The following is a 17768-nucleotide window of genomic DNA, read 5'->3' as shown; positions in this document are numbered from 1 at the left end:
ATGACGACAAAGGTCACCTAACTTTAAGGAAGTAGTAAGTTTAACTCACACCACATGTTTCTCTAAATTTAACAAAGTGATCATTTTAACCCAAAACCATCATCTTTCCCTGAACCCAACCAAGTGTTTTTTTTGCCTAAACCTAACCAGACGGTAACCACAGTGTTGTCACATCATCAACGGCGCCAGATTAGAAAACACTACTATGTGTTGTTCTGGAGCGCACATGGTCAAACGGCCATCACGGTCTCAACAAAAAGTTGCTCTTTTTATTCACGTGCAGCACGCCACTCTCATGCATTTTTAGCATAATGGTTCATATTACATAAGACTCACCCTTGTGAAAGTAATGAAAATGACAAGGACAACCTGTAATCATGGTCTAACTGATTTTTGTTTTTGTCTTCTGACTGATTTAGAATGCAAAACAAAGAGCCCAGAATCACAAGACACATGAAAAGGGCTGGTGCTAGGACCCTGCGGGGACTGCTGCCACATCACAGTGTGTACACTCTGTGGAAACCAGTGAAACACTGCAGATGTGACTGTTGCCTCTGTGAGCCATAGATAAAAAAGGCAAAGAAACAGTATGATGGAAACACACATCATCATAATCAGCCCCATTGGTATTTAAGGGCCATGGTTCAAAATAGATGTTATATCATCTTTGTTGTGAAAAGGACCTAACAACAGTCACACAGCATAGAGGTCCACACACAGATGAGGATAAACAATTCATTGGTGTAACTAACTGATCATTGCACCATTTATCAGGTCATCAAATATGATCTGGTGGAGACAGCGATATAAATAATTCAGTTAGGTGATTCTGGTTATGACATAAGTCTACAATGTTTACTTGAAAAAAAAAAAGTTTATCATTCATGCCCTGTGGTTGAAGGGTTTTGAGAGTTAAATGCTGTAATTATGTTGGAAAATGGAAAAATGTTTTAATTACATTTGAAATCATTAAACTGCCACTGAAAAAGAATCCATATTTCTGCAAGTACGGCTTTTGTCCTCCTTAACTGCTAGAGAAGTTTTACCAGTGTGAGCCACAGACAAGTGATCATGTGATATATTGCACTTGAGGTGATACATGTAATTACATTTTTATATTGTGTGTTAGCATTGGGATAAACAAAGATAAAGGTCCCACTGACTTTTTATCTTTTGCTTGAGGACAGCCAGCCTAAGGCAAAACATCACCAGTAAAGCCTGTTTTAAGGCAGCTCTGATTTCAGTATTCAGCTACAGTACATCTTCATTTCATTGCAGTGGTGATCAGGGCTTTCAGCTTTGCTTTTAAATAGTTTAATTGACTTAACGTTCCTGGATGGAAAAATGTTTTTCTTCATATTTTTATAGTCTTGCCACACTGTCAAATATTCAAAGCGAGTTCAGATATATTGTAAGTACAAGAGGACACATATACCTTGAGGAATATTATGAATGAGTATGATAAAAATGTTTACAGTGTCTGAAAAATTGCTCATAAAAAACAAAGAAATGGCATCATTTCTACAATACAACAAGCCCAGCTTATTATAGAATAGAGTCACTAAGATTGACACTGAGAAAAATAAGTGCATGTATTTGGCAATGATGAGCCAAATCCAATTAATTGCTCAATGATCAGTTATTAAGTGGATTGACAGTAAAGGTCTCAGTATGCGTCACACGAAGGGCTTCAAAGAAAGGAATCGACTACGGGATGAGGGAGGAGTGTGGGGACGGAGTGGTCAATGCTTATGTCACCCGGAGTGATAATCAGAGGCTTTCCTCCCAAGAAAAACAAGAGCATTACTAGTTTGAACAAATGTCCAAAAAAATGACATGTTTATGTTCAAGTGACTCTTCAGCAGCTATACTGCAAGAATTATGACACTTTAAAATGGGAGACCGCAGTTCATTTCCTGTTTCTTGCTGACAGTTAACATTGGTTTCTTTTATCAGTGACCACGGTCGTTCCCTAACTGTTACCCAAGTTGTTATTATTGTAACCATGATGACGCAGATCACAGATCACAGTTATTTTAACCCAAACCATGATATTCCCTAACCAAGTTGTTTTTGTGCCTAATCCTAACCAAACCATAGATCATAATAGTTTGATTTTTGAAATGACAATGTCGTCCTGCTGATAGGGGCGTCAGATCAGAAAACTAGAGTACATGGACTAACTGCGTATCTTGTCATTAAATTTTGAGGACTTGTTGTTGTGTAATTCATCACCATTTAAATCCTGACTGACTGCAGGTTTTATTTTAGATCAGACACACTAACACATTGTGATTGACACGCACTGTCACAGATCTCTAACTGTCACTTTGACTGAGGTTGTATGGGAGGCAAAATAGTTGGAAACCTCAAATGGAGCACAGTAACCTACTGTATACATGGTCAGGAAGAGAATGAAAGCCAGAAGCGCTCTGGCAGTTTTCATCCTTGACTTACTCAGGTTGAGCCTTTAGGAATCTGGGAGGCATTATTGGATGCCTTCCTTAAGACAAGGAAATATGTTTTTAATAAGTCTTTCCAAGAGTATTATCATTTTAAACTCTACTGTCCCTCAAGACCTGCTTTTTAGTATTGTATAGTGCCCTGTTTCAAATGGAGCTCTCTTAGTATTTGTTCTGCAACATGTTATATGTTTTTGTGTCTTTTTTATGTATTGTTCAGCCAAAGACAATTTTCCACCCTGCTTGACAGTAAAGGTGTATTCTATTGTATTCTAATGTGCCATTTACTTACAGCAGCCCATTCTCACCCCTCTGCCTTTCTTAGGTATTGTGTCACTGATTTCTCTGGTGATCCTCTCGTACGACCGCTACAGCACTCTGACTGTGTACAACAAGCGTGGGCCAAACTACCGTAAGCCCCTGATGGCCGTTGGGGGCTCTTGGCTGTACTCCTTGTTCTGGACGGTGCCTCCTCTGCTGGGGTGGAGCAGCTACGACATAGAGGGGGCAGGAACAAGCTGCTCTGTGTCCTGGACGGTTCGGACGGCCCAGTCGCACGCCTACATCATCTGCCTCTTCATTTTCTGCCTGGGTCTACCTGTCCTGGTGATGATCTACTGCTATGGCAGGCTGCTTTGGGCTGTCAAACAGGTAGAGAGACAGTGTGTTTGTGTGTGTGTGTGTGTGTGTGTGTGTGTGTGTGTAAATAATTTATGCTAAAAACTGCTCCTACACCAAAAATCTATCTTTTAAGTACAAACAAACAAACCCTGTAGGCTTGAGATGTAGCTAAAATAAGTTTGTAGTTTTGCTTATTCACAAAGAACAGCAGCTGCAGTCAGCTTGAATTTATTTCAGTTACAATGGTTTGAAAATAGTGTCCAATCTTTGAGGTGGAAAAAAAGGTCCAAACATCCTCGGAAACTGCATCAAAAATGAATGAACGCATGAACACCCTCCAGGGATGTCATGCTTGTCTCTTGCCCCACAGTGAGAAAGGATGATATATCCCAAAATCGAAGTTAGTAACCCAGACATATAGGGTTTGTTCCCCCATCCATTCAGTTTGACTGCACAGCTGAAAACACACCTGATAAATTGTTTCAGGGTGGGCAGCTAGCTGTTGTTGAAAGCTGGGATACATCTTGAAAGGTTTTCTTGCCATCTTACCATCCACATGTCCCATATAGCCAAGTTCAATCCATAGAGGGACCTCTTGGACAGGATGTTCAGTGAGTGGCTCTCTTTCAATCATAGCAAAATCTCACACACATCACTAGCAGAACTGAGGGAGGTTGACAGATGACATGAAGCAATGATGTGACATCAATGCAATTTTCAGCACAGCTACAATGAGGTTTGATTGAGTTGAGTTTTCTGGCTGAATATGTCAACAGTAGATATTAGGTTTAGGTGACAGTCCATAAATCAAGGAGATATCCATCACAGAGAAGTCACTAGTACCACTTGAGAATGCAGCGCGGCCATGTTCACACTAGTTCATGCTTACAAACAAGCTGGTGGGCTTCAGTATCTGCATTTATCTGCTCAATTGTCTAACTTCAATAAAAGGAAAAAGAAATTACTTACTACTTCACTTGGGATTATGAAAATCAGTCTGGAAAAAAAAGGCTTTCGCTACTTAAAGTTGTTTTTAGGGAAGCAGGATAAGGGAAGTAGTTTACTGTGGCTGCTCTAAAACTATCAACAGTAGTCTTTTCTGACTGCTTTATAGTGCAATAATGAAAAGAGTCGTGCTAGGACCCTGCAGATACTGCTTTTGCACAATGCAAGCATCCATGAGTGAACACATGCCCTGCAGAGAGGGTCAATACTCTTATCAGCTACAGATAAAGGAGGCATGAGGCAAACTGAGGAACTAAATATCTTTCAAATACATGAGATAAAATGAGTGAGTACTATGTGCATTACTTCCCAAAATAACTCAGGGACTGTACTGAACAAAAAAAAATAAAAAATTATCTTAACAGTGTAAGCGGATCCATCTACAGGGACAATACGAGATCATGCAGCTTGACTACACGTTTAAAGTATTAATGGCAGCGATTGGTGCTTGGAGGTTTTTTGAGTTTTAGGGAGAGACATTTGTTTTCCTTGAGTAAATTCAATCCTTTACACTGGCAGTGATTTAAATTTATTCTCAGAGCAGAGGGGTTAGCAGGGCAGAGGATTATCACAGCATTACGTCTCAGAAAGATCAGCTGCTGTGACAAAGCCTAAGCCACTCAGACATCTCCTTGTTTCTTCAGTCGTTTTAATCCAACGTTTTTTTTTTTTTTTTAGTACTTCGGAAGTCAGTTTTTAAAGTGCCATACAAATAAAGATTATTAGTAGACGATTAGTAGTACAGCACACGAACTCAAACAGCCAATAAAACCTCTAAGATTGAGGAGTAAGTGTTGACACTGCTGTCATGCCCCAGTGGAGCACATTCCCCACTCCTACTGTCATCAGCAGACTTGTTCCATCCGAGCCAGATGGCTCTTTCCTAAATAAATCTTATTCTCTGTTCAGAATGACTCTGTGGTATCAATAAGCAGCTTTCGCAAAGTACTCTTCACTTATAATTGCCTCACATTAGCTGAATCAGTTTAATTTCAGTTCCATTAGCTTCGTTCAATCACTCTTTGAAACAATTACTTAGTTATAATAATTGTGACTCCACTGTTATTTAGTACTCAAACCATTTAATTCAGAAGACACGGTAAGAAGTCTAGTTTCTTTTCAGTTTTTATGATTAAATGACAGTGTTGTCATGGTTGCTTACAAAGTGCATCTTATTTTAATGAGTGCTGCATTTTACCATTTAAAAAGGCAGGTGTATATCGGTGGTCATGAGGTTCCTGGACTTGGTTGGCTGAGAGTCTAAGATGTAGTGGAAAACTAGTGTCCTCTATGCTCATCCTGCCATCACACCTCTACTATTCTTCTCTTTTGAACTTGGAAAGAAAGGATGAAAATATTACCAAACATTAATAATGAGCAGGAGACTGTGGACATCACGTAACAGTGATGTTTACAGAGGCCGTGAATCAGGGAAATGGCTCCAGTGTCTTTAAATCAAAACACTCTACTGACAGTAGATATGTGATTTATAGCATGAGGGTCATTATTATGTAGCTCCATAAAGCCTTATCCTTTGGTGGGTAATGTATGTTCACACAATTTACAGAAACAGAAAGTGGTCCTTCAAAATTCTTGTTGAGTAAAGGCTCAATCTCATTCACTTGTGCATTCAGGAAAACTTTCTGGAAGCTGGCTCTGGCCCAATTTACACCCTGGTTGTCATTAAAATTTTGGATAATATGCTGTAAGTGTGTGGTGGTCTTAAAAGATATTACTGGGCTGAGTGGGTGATGTAGAGCATTAGAGAATGTCATGCAGCGAGCAGGGAAAACTCTACAACTCCTTCTAATTTTCCCCAATAACATAAGAGTTGCAGGAGGGTGAAGAAAAGCCATTTGTGAGTGAAGAAGGGATGTTAGGATACCTTTAATGGGATTAGGATTACCATACAGTTAGATGGACTCTGATACACATTACTCAAGAGACAAATAGTGAAAGTACATTTGTTATATGTGTTTACTGGCAATTAGTGTAAGGGATTTTTTTTAAACTGCTGTACCATTTTTACGCAAACACTCATATGCAGATTTTCCTATTAGTAGTCATTCTGTGTGCATAGCATAGGCATGCTGTATTGAAATCCTGCACTCAGTGACAAGGCTGAATTACCAGCTGCGAAAGGCTGCTCCAGGGGGCGTTCACTGCTTGTCAATTTTTATTTTTTTTTTGTAATTTGATTAATTACAATTTTATAAGGAAATTTGCACAACTAAAGTACAAGGTGGGTCCTGCATTATTTATTAATGGCCTCTGTCTCGCAGAGAGTCCACCTGTCAAAATGTAGTCTTAATATCTTCATTGTTGTAGCTTATATTGTGCTCACATAGCTGACGAAACCTGGGGCCAGGTGGAATTATTCAGCACTTTGTGTGTCTTGTTCTTGATGGGAGACTAAACGTGACGGGCTATACACACAAAGCACAAAGGGAGGGAGGAAGGTCATTGATGATGTTGAGATCAGGGCTTTGTGGGGGCGATACCATCTGTCGCAGGACTCCTCTTTCTTCTCGTCATTGAAGATAGTTCTTTATGACTCTGGCTGTATGTTTAAGGTCGTTGTCACGCTGTAGAATAAATTAGTGACCAATCAGATGCTTCCTTGGTGGTATTGCATGATGGATAAGAATCTAAACATCTAAAGTGCCTGAAACATTTTCACATTACTGTATATATTGTACTTGTGGTTTTCCATTTCCCCACTCAATTACTTAGAAACCAGATCGACTTTAAATTACAGTATTTTCTTTAAGTATAGGCAATCATCAGGACGTGCACACACATCCATACAATCTTTGGGAGTGCTGGGTAAAAATAATCTGCACAGTCTTCTCGTTAATTTTCCTCCATACCTGAGGAACGGTTCATTTTCAAACATTGACACAAAGACTATAGTGTATGGCCGCTTTTGTTATTGTTGCATGATAATGAAGTTGAAAGCAGACGCTGATAAAAATGATTTATAAGACAGACGTTACATTCATTATGTTTTTTTTCCCCATTTGAATTTGAATTATCAGTGTTGCTTCGTCATTCAGTGTCTCTCAGCAGCAGCCTCCCATGTAAGAGCATCCTTGAGTGCACAAACAAGCTTCAGTGCTTGTAAAGCATTGCATTTATTTTTCATGTTTGCAAGTTTTAAGACTCTGAAGGTTGATTTTAAATGGAAGGAAACCAGCAGCTGCCTGGAAGGTTGGAAATGAATCAAAAGTGTTACGCTTTAAAAGAGCCTCTTTTGAGTGGAGATGGACCTTAAACAGGATCTAAACTATCAAAAGGCATCTCAGCTTGATCTTTTTACTTTTGTGTCACCAACTCTCTCTGATTTTAATCCACAGGTGGGTAAGATCCGCAAGACTGCAGCCCGGAGGAGAGAGTATCACATACTGTTCATGGTTCTGACCACAGCAGCTTGCTACCTTTTGTGCTGGATGCCATACGGTGTCGTGGCCATGATGGCAACATTCGGCCCGCCCAATATCATCAGTCCTGTGGCCAGTGTGGTGCCCTCACTGCTGGCCAAGAGCAGCACAGTCATCAACCCTCTCATCTATATACTTATGAACAAACAAGTGAGTCAGCAACATGCATGTCATACTTTGGTGCTGCATAAATTCAAAGTCAAGGAGAATTTGACATGTACAACAGCTTTATTTACACAGTAAAAAAAGACAAATTACAACAGCCGAAATCATACAAATGGTCTATTTAAATATCAATTCAAGTGTAATAAGAAGACAAATCAAAGTCAAGAGGAACACCCTAAGGCTGTTGGGAGTGAAACAGGACCTTCACTCTTATTGTGTTCACTCATGGATGCTTCTTTTTTTCCTCATATCCTCTTTTCAGGGATACTGCAGGAGGGAGATGTAGAAAATAAAACTTAAATGTTAACAATCCTTCAGAGGCAGTGTGGTGCAGCATTTCCCACGGAATAAAAACAATATGTAAAAAATAGGCCTCAAGAGTTAAGAGTGGACAGAAAGAGGCTGTGAGGGCAAAACTTTATGAACAGAGTTTTTTCTCTTCTCACCACTTCGCCACTGGTCAAATATAAACTGTCGAGTTTGTGTGCAATGTCCTTTTTTTAAATACTGACAGTAAAATTGTCTTCTTAACCAGGATTAAAAATGTTATTAAATTCTACCTTAAGCATCTCAGAAAGAAACAATAGCACCTTAGAAGTCCCACTATTACTCTGAGTCCTCATCCCACGTTTAACCCACTCACTAAGACGTAATTAAAAATGGAATTTGGCACAATAATAAGATGCAAAGATGACGATGCCAGAAGCCATTGCACTTTATCAAGTGCCCTAAACTAACTATTAATAGCTGCACCGCAGCTGAATGTGATTTCCCCGTCCACAAGCATGCATTAAAATCTGCAAGACACCACTTAAGGAAAAAAAAACAAACAAACAAAAAAAACTTATAGCACAATCGCCTCTCACAACATTAATGACAATGGTGTCTACTTGCAGCACAGTACAGCACAGACAGTTTAAGACTCTTAGCCCTGATCCTGATTTGCATGCTCTGTGCATTGGAAAGTAATTAAAGTTATTAGAAATATACATGTACAATATATTCAGGGTTTTGCACCTTCAGTGTGTTACAATCACAAGCAATAAAACATTTGATCGTTTATCTTGGCAGAGAAACGAAAACCTACAGCAGAGCTAAAAGGAACTGCATGATTCAAAATTAACGCGGAATCTCTTTAAGCTTTAAAAATCATTTGTTAAAAAAAAAACAAAAAAACAATGTTGTTACAGTTCTCTGTAACAGTTGTTGACTTAACTGGGAACCTTGTTCCAAAAATCTTTTAATCTTTTTACAATCCACCCCAAACTGGGGCTGGGTATCAAACCTCAGTACTTGTTACATTCTGAGCGAAATGCGTCCACAACATCGAGTATCAGAAACTGTCGAGTAGGGCTGGGCAATATGTAGTGCACCTTGAGACCACTTGTCAATCGTCAGATATTTCTCCCAGTCTAATATATCTTGTTGTATTAGGCCTTAGTTTTAAATACTGTTAATCAATAAGAAGAACTGCTTTATGCCAATTTTGAATCTATAGACATTTTGCATCAATGTGATGAAGTACCTACGTTTGTAATGTATTTAATTCATTGAATTAGTCAAAAACCCATCTGGTTATTTCATCTATATAAAGTTTCTCAATTGAATTTCTAGAAAATCGAGTATATCATGATATACATATAGTACCATGATACAAGATTTTATCCATATAGCCCATCCCGACTGTCAAGTATCAAAAACTGCAACCAAATACTCGGTCAGATGCTTGGTACTTTTTAAAAAGAAATCAAATATAGAAGTTTAAAAAAAAAAAAACTTCTGTAGAAAAAAAGGTTTTCTAAAGCGTATTGTTTTGTCATCATGAGCTCAGGTTTTGTATTTGTACTGGCATTGACAAATTCTGAATGATACCCAGTCCTAGTCAATAGAAAGCTATGCTAAGCCCCAGAATCATCTACGTATTATTACTATTACTACAGAGCCATCTTCCTCAGCGCACATCGGACTACTCAAAGCAACATTTCCGTGACATGTTTTATCAAACCACCACCAATTGCACACGTACGTTTCAGAGAATAGCACAATGTTGCAATAAAAATCTCTCTTATAGGCAAGATTTTTCTGCATGTCTGCAGCAAAGAACACAAACAATCTCGCTCCCTACACTGAACAAATACCTCTTGAGCTAGCCGCACTGATTCACGGTAAAGATAAAAAAAAAAAATCATCCTAGCCGGAGATGAAGCAAATCTGATGATATTACTGGTTCACATTCCTCTTTTATAATCATCTCCACTCTGAGCTGTGGACAGGTGCAGACCAATATTAGAGGATTCAGGAAATATGAGACATTTATAGTTGTAGGAAATGAGCTTCAAACAAAGGAAATAACCCTGCAATGAGCTGCACATACGCAAACTTCAGTGGTGAGCTCGGAGGGGGGTTTGGCCTTCAAACGCAGTTGTAAAATTACATTCAATAAAGAGTGAACTGACTGTCGAAAACAGGGGCTGGTGGCTGCTGAGGCAGAGATGAGAATCCCCTGATACAGATCACTTCAGCAATATCAACTGCTCCGCACCTCTCTCTTGGCAATTAAACTCCATGGTACTGCAGTCCTGCCACAGTGTGCACTGCATGTATCTCAACTGTCACAAGGCAACCCGAGGAAAGTGTTCAGTTGACCACTAGGCACAGGGTTACGGCTGTTCTGAGCACCGGTTAGTTCTGGATATCCATTTTGGCCCCGTTTACTTTGATTTAATTATTCCTTCAGCTAAAAAAAAACAACAAAAAAAAACATATTACTGCACTGTAAGTGAGATGAATCCAAAAACCAGAGAAAACCTTCCTGTGGGCATTAAACTGAGAGTCAGGCTTGTTGACAGTGAAAGAGGAATCATGTGAATAAGTGACAACCTGCTGGTTGTTTAGGTGGCATGCACAGGAGAGTAATTTCGTATTGAGCTTAACAACATCAGTAATGTGAAAAAACCCCTCATGACAACACAAAACACAACTTCTGATGTCCCAAGGAGATACCAGAGGAATGTCAAACAGGAACACCTGCTGCAGAGCGATGTAAAATATGACAGTCAAACACTGAAACTGTCTTTTACATTGTGTGTTCTGCATGTGTTTCATGTAAAAGCGCATGTGTATATTCATGACTGTGTGTTGCATTTATGACATTCAGCGTGGATGACTTCTTTGCTTATTCACAACCCTTTGGACCAGTAAAGAAAAAAAAAGTCACAAATATCCACCATTATAAACAGTGGCATTTCCTTTAAGTGGAGAACCGCCCAAACTATTGAAAAACACAGATTTTACACCATTGAAACACACCCAGTTATTGAAAATTCACTTGTCTATCTAAAAACATTGATCTGTTGCTACCCTAGTCAGCTCCACAGCTAACGTGGCTCAGCTAAAGCAGAGAGACGTGTCTTTTTTCAGACCCATCTTGGAGACTCTTCCTGCCAGTCTCTGGTCAGGTAAAACATCTTGATGAAAACAAGTTCTTACAGAGGCCTCCATGTTGATCCCTCCCTGAAGGGCTATGGCTTATGTTCTTCACCGGTCTAATTTGAAACTTGTAATCTCCAGCCTCCTTGTCTCCAGTGGCTTTATTGCACCTCTCCCTTAGTCAGCCAGTAAAGGCCAGAGTATATGTGTGTGTCTGGGCTCAGAGGATCAGGTTTCATATCTCAGATGTCACAGTTGACGGTGTTGAAGCCTGGTAGAGTGACCCGTCCCTTCCTCCTGAGGTCGCTCTCAGGACCTGTGTTAATCCGCTGGATCAGACTCTTCTCATACAAAAGGGGATGGTAGGCACCCAGTGTACAGGCAGCATCGTAATAACGCTCATGATAGTGGCACAGGTCTGTCTGCCTCATGGAGGGAATGTACTCGTACACGTGCACCTGCTCGCACAGCGCCATCATCAGGAGGATTCCTGCAATAGCAACAGAGAGAGAGAGAGAGAGACCAGATCAGGTGATAATATTTTTTAAAAATTGCTTTAAAACCCATTGACTGCAAACTAATCCATTGAGCCTTTAAACATCAGTAAATCAATACAACATTAAGTCCAAGACAAGTATAGTTACAGAGGCGAACAACGCTGATGAGAGCTGAACCAAAAAAAATTACAGCTGCAGGCTGTAAAACCACAACAGTGAGTAAAACGATGCTGAAAGGCTCTGCAGATCATTGTTGGTTCATCATTAATAGCCACCCCGTTCACACACAAGTAGTCATGTAATCCATTGTTAAATATAAAAAGTATTGATTGTAGCTGCTTTAAATGCAGTTCGCAATTGCTACTGCAGCTTCCAACTGTGAATTACAACAGCAGGATAGATATGGCAATTCAGTCTCATTATCAGTTCATGAAATCTGAGCTGCTCTGGGCAATTCTTGACATACTGGATTGGCTATGATTGATTTCTGATCAATTTTTTTTCATGTAATTTAATTAATTTGACCGTAACTGTATGGTCTTGCAAAGTAAACAAATGTTTTCAGCTTACTACCCATGTACACAGCCTACCTTACGGATAGATAATCTCAGTTGGGGAAATCTAACCAGGAAACGTGTGACAGTCTTCCTCAAAGCCTGCTACATGTGCACCTTTGGTGAAGGTAAAGGGTTAGGGATAACCCTAACTAACTACACTTACAATGGGTAGTAAAGTGTAAATGTGAAGTTAAGTTGTGCTGAAAAAGAGCATGCGTGCTCAGCAAAACCCTCCTTTAGATGAAGATAAAAAATAGAACTGAATACATAATAAATGAAGACGGCCAGTTTGCCTGCCTCAGCAGGCTCTGCATGGTCCCTTTCACACCGTGTGACATGTTGCTATCACAAAGAGCAGTTAGCCTCCGCAAACATTTTGTTACCTTTCGTTGTTTTTTATTCCACCTTGCTTTGTACCTCGCTGTTGATTTCTGTTTATCATTTTCTCTCTGATAATTGTTTTTCTGCTCACACCTCCTCCTTCTCCACTGCTGTTTTCCAGCATGATAACTCACAAATAACCAAGCCAAATTCTTCCTGGAGTGTGTTAAGCTGGTCATGTTGGCGTGTGTTGAATTACTTAGTTACAGCCCTCTCTATGGTGCTTCTGTTTGTGAGCCAGTTGGCACTGCAACGTTTTCTTAATAAGATCCAGAAGTTTGACCACCTAATTTTCTTCAAATTTTCCTTTCTAGAACTTATAAAACACATTAACATATAAAATATGAATAATTCAAAATAAACTCTCATCAGTAACTATGTATACTAGAAATCTTGCTAGCTTTTACAACGCAATCCTACAAATCAAATGGCAATGAAAACATGTTTTTCCAGTAACACGTCACACTATCATGAGGCTTTTTAAAGTAATTTTCATTTTTCTGTAATTTATTCCACAGTTTTATTTCCATTTACTTTAGACTGCTTTACACATTTTCACATGTAGATAAGTCATTAGAATAAGCAAAATAGTGCTAAAGTAATGTCCAAAATAGCATAAAAACTACATGACAAAAGGCACCTTTAAATTACTTCATTTGTTGCATTCATCTTCATCAATGTGTCCCATTTAAGTGCAAGCAGTGTTGAAAAAGCCCTGCTTCAAGGGCTACAAATTAATTCTGATGCAAATTAATTTAATTTGCATAAGGTGAAGAAAAAAAAATGGCATCATGACTCATTCCCTTGTGATATTCAGGAAACACCGAACAAGCATTTATTCTTTAGAGAGCAGCTCTCAGAACTTCCCAACTAATGTGTTAAAATACCTCGAAGGTCAAACTAACCACTAAGAGTGTTAGAGGCTGCCTACTCTAACAGTGCAACAGGCTACGAGGGGACCATTTTCTCTTCCCGAGCGGCAGTACCAGTTGTCTGTGAGAACATGAAAGTGCACTAAAGCATGACTTCTTCAAACTCTACACATATCTGTACCAACGGCCTCTCTGAAAGTGTGAATCCGAGGTCAATCTACCTCTAAAGTTGTCTCATTTTGAGCAGGTATGTATTTACAATGTCTTTCTGTCCATCTCCTCCTCAGTTCTACAGGTGTTTCCTGATTCTGTTTCACTGTGATCACTGGTCAGCGGACAACTGCAATACCTCAATGCCCTCCAAGACCACAGTAATCCAGCTTAACCGCAGAGTCTACAGCAACACGGTGGCTTGCACCGCCCAGCTCTCCACTGACGCCCTCCACCAGTGCAGCAGCACCCCGGCTAGCAAGCACACAAACCCCCCTGAGCTCCCGACCTGAGCCGAATATCCTCCACATGACCAGACAGAAAACAAGTCATGATGAAGCAGAATAACTCATCTTTAAGGCCACACTTACAACATGAATTACAGAAGAATAAGGACTAAAGCATTTAGAAAGTAAATGTACTTTACGTGTGAGCTTGTGTTTGTACAGAAAGGATTCATTTTGTGTCACGAGAGTTTAAGTTTTTTTACATGTACAAGACACAAAAATGTGCAAAACATCTGTAGAAGTGTGTTTTAAATTCACAATATGGCCAAATGTATGTGGACAAAACACCTACAAACATTTTAATTTAAAACCACAGGCATTAATAAGCTGCTGTAACAGCGGACAACTCTTCTCAGAAGGTTTTGGAAGCTACAGAGATTTGCTCCCATTCACCCACAACAGCATTGGTGATGTCGAGCACTGATGTTAGGTGATAAGGTCCAATTCTTCCCAGAGGGAAGAGGGAAGGGAATGTCCTTCCACAAACTGTTGCAACAAAGTTCGAAGAACACTGTTGTCTAAAATATCATTGAATGCTGTAGCATTAAGAAAAGCTGCCCCTGACCTCACTAACATGGACACAAACCTACTTTTGGCCATATAGTGTATTTAACCTTTGTTTTATAAGTCTATGTGTCCAGTATTTCTTTCATATATTATGTGGTTTATATGAGGTACATTAGTTTTAAGGAACCTACCTGTCAATTTGATCATTTACAAAGCACATTTTGTCTTTATCACATTGGAATCAGGGTGACAATGAAGGTTCGAGAATTTATGGTCGCGACACTTGTTTCTTAACGAGAATTTACAAGTCCGGGTGCACATTAACTACAATATGTTTTGAGGTTTAAAGTCCCTCCTCCTCTCAAAAATGTGTTTTACTTACTGTTGCTTCACTTGAATGTTTGAGCTTCACTGTGCAGAATGATGTATGTGCAGAGTTTGACACTAGAAGACTGATCTCACACTCATCTGCTGTAAGTGGACAGTTTCTCAATGCTCACCATAAGTCTGAGTTTAAGGTGTTTTCCTACAAGCATGATTTATGACATTACAGCTTGTTTGGAGCCAGTCATTGTCAATAAAAAAATTATGCATTTAATGATCAAAATGACTTTCAAATATACATTTTATGCTGGCTGAATTCCTTTTTGAAATCCAGATTGTGTTTTTCCCCCACCACCAAAACAAAAACCTAGTGCCTATTCTCTGTTGCTGTGAGTTTGTCATTGCGCTGCTGTAAATGCCAAGACTAGTCAATCATAGATTTGTGCGTCTTCTATCAGTGTCCTCAGTGGATTGATGTATTCATTTAGCTTCCTCCTCTTACTTCACCCTCTTATCTGCTATGACTGTAAATGTTGCACAATCCGAAAAGTGCTCAGACTAAGAACTTAATCTAAATTGAATTTACAACCTCATTCTGGCATTTATTTTATTTATTTCTATATGTGTATTTGTGTTGTTCCCTCTTTTGATATGGTTACTTTGTGTTATTATTGCATGATTCTGTTGCATGTTTTTTGTACATTAAAATTGATCAGAAGTCATGGAGAGAGACAATTATTTACACCTGTATTCAATTAAAAAGTAGGTATATTTCAGTGTATCAGGTTGAGGGAAGGCGACCACAAGGAAGGGGGATATGGGATGCCAAATGGCTTATATATCACCTGCATTTAGTTTCCCATGCCAGGAGGGGAGAGACCACTTTACCACACTGGTCTGAGGTGGGATAAAAGCCATGATGTTTGAAGACAACATATACAGTATGACCAGCCAAAGAGTAATGGCGTGCCAAGAAGACACCAAGCTGACGGCTGATGGGAACCCATCCCGCTCCTGAGCAGACGGCTGTGATACAAGAGCTACGTTGAGGAATTGGCAAAAGCTTCCTGAACGTGTGTGTGCGGGTTTTCCACAGCAGTCGACATATTGTTTAGAACCTCTCTGTCCTTTGTCCACAGCATGCAAGACCAGAGAAAAAGGGCTCTCGTTCTTGGAATGAGACAAACGTACAGTAGTGGCGACATCTTGCAAATATCAAGCATATTTCATAGGGACAAGACTTGCTCTCAACAGGCGGCTGCATCACTCAGAAGCAGCGGCGGCTGTCCTCACTGCGGGGAGGCCAAATGTGTATTCTGACAATCTGACTTCAGCTTCTTCTGGAAGCTAATTTAAGTCTCACCAACCCCCAAGTGAATTTAAGGGACAGGTATGTATTTCATTGTTCTAATAAATATCATCGCTGTGGAAGAGAATCTTTGTCTTGCTGTATTTCAAGAGACTTGAGGTTCTTGTGAGGGCGGCATGAAAACACAATGAACTCCACGACTCTGAGAAAAAGGCAATTTTCTAAAAATGACGGGAGGCTCTGATGTGCCAGAATACTGCCAACTTATTTCTGACCCTTTTCTAATCATCAACAGCATGAACGTGTCATGCCTGTCTCTATGGCTGTGAAACAGAGCAGCAGAGATTGTGTGATATTTTCACTTTGACAACAATGAATCCATGAAATGTTTGGAAACCTCACATGCCTAGATAGTGCTATAAAACTGTGTGCAAACTGCTTAATTATTATATTTCCCATAAATGCGGCCATTGTGGCTCTATGGGTCATGCTCACTTTGCACTTGGCCAGCTTTGTTATAGAGATTTGGGGAAACAGGATTTTTACATGAATCCTTTCAAACGTTTGTCTCCAAGTCAGACCAAAAGTAACACAGAAACTAGCCGCCTAGATCAGCCATTACGGCATTATGGTCATTAACACGTGAACATAAACACAGAAAAAAAAATCTAATTAATCTGAAAGTGAAATGATCAAGTGTTGGCAGGCAAAGCTTGACTTGTGACAGTGCTACAACTCCTTCTGTGTCTTGAGCATAAACCCACTGTGGCATCTGTGCCAACAGTGCACAGTGCTTCTCCTCCCTCTTGCAGCCTTAATGACTACCTTTCATTTCTTCAGAAAGACAAAGACAAAAGAGTTGCACATCAACCACTATTTAACATGAAGCCATGACATCCAAATACTAGAGGAGCAACCAACACCCAACTTACTAATTTCCTTTAAAACAATAGCTTTTGTTTCTACAGTATGGAGGTTTAATGGACTTATTTTGTACGACTTTCTACAAAAGCGGCTGCCATATAATGTAAAATAATGAGTTTGGAAGAAAACAGGCCCATTTGCAGTCATTCAGCAGTGGGTGAACAACAACAATACAGGCTCAATAATGGATAAATCCCTAACAACAGCAAGGGGGACTGTGTTTGTGCTTTATTGAAGGCCGGTTCTTGCTAACAGCTGGGTTAAAATGAATCTATACAAACTGCATAGAACAGATTTCACAGAAAGCAGTCTAATAATATGTGTAGGCTGACATATAAGTACAATGAAAACAATATAACTGACATCATTTCATTAATAAGGATGTAGGCAGTGAAGCCTTAAAATTCAGTAGGTCTTGTTTTCAATGTGAAGCCCTGCTGCCTTTCATTCAAGCCACCTCGGTGACTAATTTACTCCAGTGTACCAGAATACAGTCACATGCAATCCCAGAGAACCAACGCAGGGCAAAGGTTGTAATACAGCCAGTCTGCTTAACCATGTTTAATGAAAGCTGATGATCAAACAGTGACCTGTTTGTCCTCTGTGGTTAAACTGTGCTCATGTGAAATCACCTGATGTCGTCTATGGTTGAATGTTTTTGGGTTTTTTTTTATTCTATTCTGTTTTGATGCTTTAAATATGCTTAAAAAACTGACGATCAGTAGATATATGTATGTTAGTCTACTGGTGTGTTACCATAATTGATTTTTTTTTGTGA

The 17768-nt window shown here is 39.5% G+C and overlaps 2 protein-coding genes across 3 annotated transcripts in view; one reads left to right on the top strand and one right to left on the bottom strand.

The window, feature by feature from the left end:
- Window positions 1-15837, top strand: part of tmtops2b (teleost multiple tissue opsin 2b) — a 30245-nt gene extending 14408 nt beyond the window's left edge. The window contains exons 2-4 of the mRNA XM_067603881.1: window positions 2788-3113; window positions 7445-7678; window positions 13717-15837. Coding sequence (XP_067459982.1) covers window positions 2788-3113; window positions 7445-7678; window positions 13717-13932 — 776 coding nt within the window. The 3' untranslated portion in view covers window positions 13933-15837. The remainder of the gene's footprint in view (window positions 1-2787; window positions 3114-7444; window positions 7679-13716) is intronic.
- st6gal2a (ST6 beta-galactosamide alpha-2,6-sialyltranferase 2a) overlaps window positions 7738-17768 on the bottom strand; it is a 52661-nt gene continuing 42630 nt past the window's right edge. For both annotated transcript variants that reach the window (XM_067603879.1, XM_067603880.1), the window contains exon 7: window positions 7738-11612. In XM_067603879.1, the coding sequence (XP_067459980.1) occupies window positions 11365-11612 (248 nt within the window). In that variant the 3' untranslated portion in view covers window positions 7738-11364. The remainder of the gene's footprint in view (window positions 11613-17768) is intronic.

Source organism: Thunnus thynnus, chromosome 11 (genome assembly GCF_963924715.1).
Source record: "Thunnus thynnus chromosome 11, fThuThy2.1, whole genome shotgun sequence".
NCBI classification, from domain to species: Eukaryota; Metazoa; Chordata; class Actinopteri; order Scombriformes; family Scombridae; genus Thunnus; species Thunnus thynnus.
This window is presented reverse-complemented; position numbering and strand designations above follow the sequence as displayed.